At 36.9% G+C, this 5,507-nt stretch overlaps 1 protein-coding gene across 7 annotated transcripts in view; it reads left to right on the top strand.

The window, feature by feature from the left end:
• Nucleotides 1-4,450, top strand: part of LOC112067811 (uncharacterized) — a 64,607-nt gene extending 60,157 nt beyond the window's left edge. For 2 of the 7 annotated variants that reach the window (XM_070436455.1, XM_070436454.1), the window contains 6 exons: nucleotides 2,348-2,413; nucleotides 2,908-3,198; nucleotides 3,334-3,435; nucleotides 3,547-3,694; nucleotides 3,803-4,110; nucleotides 4,214-4,448. In XM_070436455.1, the coding sequence (XP_070292556.1) occupies nucleotides 2,348-2,413; nucleotides 2,908-3,198; nucleotides 3,334-3,435; nucleotides 3,547-3,694; nucleotides 3,803-4,110; nucleotides 4,214-4,340 (1,042 nt within the window). In that variant the 3' untranslated portion in view covers nucleotides 4,341-4,448. Of the gene's footprint in view, nucleotides 1-2,347; nucleotides 2,414-2,907; nucleotides 3,199-3,333; nucleotides 3,436-3,546; nucleotides 3,695-3,802; nucleotides 4,111-4,213 lie in introns of all 7 variants that reach the window. The other 5 variants (XM_070436459.1, XM_070436458.1, XM_070436456.1 and 2 more) reach the window with 5 other exon arrangements.
• The last annotated feature ends 1,057 nt before the right edge of the window (nucleotides 4,451-5,507 follow it).

The raw sequence follows: 5,507 nt of genomic DNA, 5'->3' as shown, positions 1-5,507 counted from the left end.
ATGAAAGGTGCACATCTTGTGAATCAAGCCAACATGTCCGATTTTTTAAATGTTTTACAGGGAAGACACAATATGTAAATCTATTAGCTAATCACGTTAGCAAAAGACACCAATATTCTTACTCCATCAGTTTATGACTCCATCAGTAGCTATCACAAATTCGGCCAAATAAAGATAAAAATAGCCACTAACCAAGAAACAACCTCATCAGATGACAATCTGATAACATATTTATTGTATAGCATATGTTTTTTCAAAAAATTTGCATATTTCAGGTATAATTCATAGTTTACATTTCAGCTACAATCAGAAATTGCACCGAAAGCAGCCATAATATTTACAGACACCAACGTCAAATACCTAATTACTCATCATAAAACATTTCTGAAAAATACATAGTGTACAGCAAWTGAAAGACAGGCATCTTGTGATTCRAGACAATATTTCCGATTTATTAAATGTTTTACAGCGCAAACAAAATGTAGCGTGATATTAGCATAGCAGCAATAGCAAGAAAAACTTGGGCGCCCACGACCAGTCAACATGCACGACAGATATATGAAATAACATCATAAATTGGCTCTTACTTTTGCTGATCTTTCATCAGAATGTTGAACAAGGTGTCCTCTGTCCAGATGAGTCGTTGTTTGGATTCAGAATGGCAAATTTCCCTCTTCATATAGCATGGGCACTTGCCAAGTGACACGGATTACTCCAAAGTCAACAAAGTTAGAAAACGGAACACGGCAAAACTCCCGAAAAAGTTTCAATAATCTGATTAAACTATATTGAAAAAACATACGTTACGATGATATGGTGACATGTATCAAATCAAATCTAAGACGGAGATGTTCGTCTTTCGTAACCACAGCTAAACAGAAGCCATTTCCGTGTCCTCTTTCGCGCGCTCCAGAAACAGGATATGGACGGTCACGTCAAACAAATATCTTTTATTCCACCTCAGACCAAGGTAGACACGAAATTTCTTCTCTCACCGCATCTAGACAGCCAGGGGAAGGCGTAGGAAGTGTTTGTAGACTCCTACGTCACATGCCCATGTATAGGCATGAGGTTGAACAGAGGATAGATTTCTGACATTTCACTTCCTGGTCAGGAAAAGTGCTGCAGAAGGATTTCTGTTTCACTCAGAGAAATAATTCAAACGTTTTTAGAAACTAGAGAGTGTTTTCTATCCAATATTAATAATAATATCCATATTGTACGAGCAAGAATTGAGTAGGAGGCCGTTTGAAATGGGCACGATTCACTGGCTACTCAACACTTTGCCTTGCAGCCATAAGAAGTTAACACTTGTGGTTACTACATGATTCCGTTTGTGTTTTTTAATAGTTTTGATGTCTTCACTATTAATCTACAATGTAGAAAATAGTAAAAATTAAGAAAAACGCTTGAATGAGTAGGTGAGTTCAAACTTTTGACTGGTACTGTACATTGAATTCCCTGGCAACAGCTCCAGTGGACATTCCTGCAGTCAGCATGCCAATTGCACGCTCCCTCTGAGACATCTGTGGCATTGTTGTGTGACAAAACTGCACATTTTAGAGTGGCCTGTTATTGTCCCCAGCACAAGGTGCACCTGTGTAATGATCATGCTGTTCAGTCAGCTTCTTGATATGCCACACCTGTCAGGTGGATTGATTATCTTGGCAAAGAATAAATGTTAACTAACAGGGATGTAAAAAATTCTGCAATCTTTTTTTTCAGCTCATGAAACATCCAAAACTTTACATGTTGTGTTTATATTTTTGTTTATTGTAGTAACTATCAGTTTTAGGAACATTTACCCAAATATTTCACCTTATTTTTTTACTTTACCCAAAATATGACATGTTTCAAAATGTTGAAAATCTGTGAACGTATAAATAAGAAATTGGTCCATTTAAACAGCAGGTGTCGAACCCTTTCCACAACGGGGAGATGTTACTGATGTGCTTTGTGTCTTCGACGTAAAAACAAGTTTTGGACTTCCACTTAAAATTACTTATTTACTTATTTTATGTTTAAGGAAGTGTGTAGGTCGCATTCTGTATCATACAGCTATGAAGGTTATATATTTAGAACCACCTGCTCAATTGGAATCTAGCGACGTCTGTCTTCAGTGTCCTAGAACTGTTTAGTTTTGGATGAATAAATAAGTAATGTAAACATATTATCAGTAATTGCCAGGAAACTCTACAACATTTGTTTTAAAATCACACCAAGGTTGTTAAAACTGGCATCAGGTTATTGAGGGATCTGATTAGGATTTACCCTCGTAGCAAGGCTGTTTTATCATGTGGAGGTTTCATTCGGGTCTCTATTTTAAAAAACACACTGTCTTTGGCAGGAGAAAGACCAGACTCGGAGGAACCAGAGCCACGGACATCCAAACCTGCAAGAAGACACCAGTACAGTACTTTTTATTGATTTTTGAAGACCCCCAGACAATTTAGAGAAAAAAATATGGTTTGACCATTAAGCAAAAACAAGCCTGTTTTGAGGCTGCATATATCTCAACATAGGAAGGTCACAGTCATAGCTCACACATGCTCTGTTCCAGTGTGACTAGACCTATTATTTGAGACCACTTTGGGAACGTTTTGAGCTTTTTTCGATTTTTAACACCCCCAGACAATTTAGACAAATAGGCCATGATTTGAACATACAGTAAAAACAACCTTGGTTTGAGGCTGAACATACAGCCAAAACAAGCCAGTTTTGAGGGTGCATAGATCCGTGATCATAGATCAGTGATGTATCACACATGCTCTCTTCCAGTGTGACTAGGTCTCTAATTTGAGACCATTTTTGTAAACATTTGAGCTTTTTTACCGTCCCACATATCCCAGAGAGGTTTTAAGTAATACCTTCATTACATGTACTTATTGTGCATTCACTGTCTTACAGAAAACAAAGAAGGATCCCTTTTGTGTGCAGATTTTGCATGAAGAACCAGGAAAACATATCTATACATCTCAGCAGAGTGTGCATGAGGACAGAATCAAAACAAAAGATTGATCAGGAAGTTCGTAATTCCCGCGACTCCATGATAGAGCATCTTTGGCATGGCAGGATTATTGACTACAGAATACTCAGCTGTATTGTGACACAACAGGACGCACTCCAACCTCTGATTAAGAACCGTGAACAAATGGGTCATTTTGTTACGAACAAGCCAGAAGCCAAACTAATAACTGGGTAAGCTACTATTTTGCACTGATAAAATAATATATGTGCAAGTTATATGCTATTGGAACTCATTTGAACTGTTGTCCAATTATGTTTGATTGTAAAATAATATAAATGTTTTTGTTAATCTGTATGATATTTCAGCCAAGTGGAAGTGGCTCAAGTGTTGGCACCAACTACAGATGAAAATATAGATGAAGAATCAGACGTCAACATGGAAGATGACCAGTCGGCGCTGTACCAACCGTAAGTAAATACAAATAGAAATCATTTTCATTAACAAGTACTACGTATAAGTATATAAGCAAACATGGATGTATTTTATTTATTCTAATCTGCATACCAAATATTTTCTAGACCATTGAACCAGGTATGGGACACCAAACTGAGAAAGGTGATGCAAAGCAGTGGTTTATACCAAAAGCACCCTCTGGATTGTGATCTGCTGGCTGGATTTGGGAAATATCTCCGTGACGACAACAAAATTCCCAATTTCAAACAGGAGGTATGTACAGAGATGTTACTTTAATTTAACTGTTTACATATTTTAATGAGAATTAATAGATTTTAAAGTAGTTATTAACTATGTAATTAATATTATTTTCATGTACAGGTTGCAAATGTGTCAAGGTTTTTGTTTTACATGGGCTCAAACAAACCATCGCTGGATTTTGTTAATAACTTGGAAAAAAGCAGATCATTTTTTACCAAGCTTGCAGACATCGGACAGAAGAAGCAAACCATTGCCAACTACATGAAGAATTTGAAGAGATTTATTCGCTACAACATGACACGCCTTATTCAGACAGACAGAGCCGTGTTTGAGCAATGCAAGCATTTCCTCCTGCATTTCCTCCTATGCTTGAATGAACTGCAGAAGTCCATGAGCAAGCAGGTGTCTCAGGAAACTACTGGGAAAAGGTATATATTTCCAATTGATCCTCACAGAAATGTTTTTTTATTTTTAATAAGTGTGTATTATCAACGTTCTTAAAATAATTAATGTATTATTGTTTTTCTGCAGATACATACAGATGGTGTCAGTTGCGAAGACACCAAAAGAATGTTGGGAAATTTTGAGGGTGGCGAAGAACGAATTTCTGTGTATCATTGGGAAGGCCATGAATGAAGAATCCTTGCTGGAAATCTGAACAACTGCATTTCTGTACTACCTTGAGTCTCTGCTCATGCTCAAACATCTCCAAAGGGCTGGAGTGATCAAACATTTGACCGTAAGTTAACTAAATGTCATAAATTTGCTATAATGTGAATTGTATTTGCTTCTTTGGCATGTGTTTTATTAATATGTTACTGTTCCAATTGCAGCGCTAGCGAATGGCTCTCGAGGAGCGCGTGCAAGTTGCCAGATGGTGAGAATTGGACTGTCCTCGGTGTAAGAACACGAAACAGGCAAGCAGCAGTTTGAACATTTGTTGATGAGAGAAAGATGCAGTAAGTATATTTACTACAATCTGTTATTGTGAATGTGATTTAATACAAACCTGTTAAAAACTCTACCACGACTCCCGGATCCGGGATCCTCCTCACAGAAACGCTGACTAGCATAGCCTAGCCTAGCGCCACAGGAATATCATATAATATATTTTCATGAAATCACAAGTCCAAGTCAATACAGCAATGAAAGATAAACATATTGCGAATCCAGCCAACATGTCCGATTTTTAAAATGTTTTACAGCGAAAACACAACATATATTTATGTTAGCTCACCACAATAGCCCAAAACACAACGTCAGTTTTTCACGCAAAGATAGCTTTCACAAAACCCACAAATAGAGATAAAATTAATCACTAACCTTTGAACAACTTCATCAGATGACAGTCTTATGACATCATGTTATACAATACATTTATGTTTTGTTCGAAAATGTGCATATTTATAGCTACAAATCTGGGTTTTACATTGCAGCCATGGTCACAAATGGCACCAAAATGTCTGGAGAAATTTTAGACAGCCACGTAATCTAACAGAAAAACTCATCATAAACTTTGCTGAAAAATACAAGTTGCATATATAATTAAAGATACACTGGTTCTTAATGCAACCGCTGTGTTAGATTTAAAAAAAATAAAATACTTTAGTACAAAGCACAGCATGCAATAATCTGAGACAGCGCTCAGCCATTCTCCGCCATGATGGAGTCCAAAGAGTCCACAAAAATACGAAATTACATCATAAATATTCCCTTACCTTTGATGATCTTTCATCAGAATGCAGTGCCAGGAATCCTAGTTCCACAATAAATCGTTGTTTTGTTTTAGAATGTCCATTTCTTCTGTTGAATTAGCAACTTTGGC

This window comes from Salvelinus sp. IW2-2015, linkage group LG31 (genome assembly GCF_002910315.2).
Source record: "Salvelinus sp. IW2-2015 linkage group LG31, ASM291031v2, whole genome shotgun sequence".
In the NCBI taxonomy this organism is placed as follows: domain Eukaryota; kingdom Metazoa; phylum Chordata; class Actinopteri; order Salmoniformes; family Salmonidae; genus Salvelinus; species Salvelinus sp. IW2-2015.
This window is presented reverse-complemented; position numbering and strand designations above follow the sequence as displayed.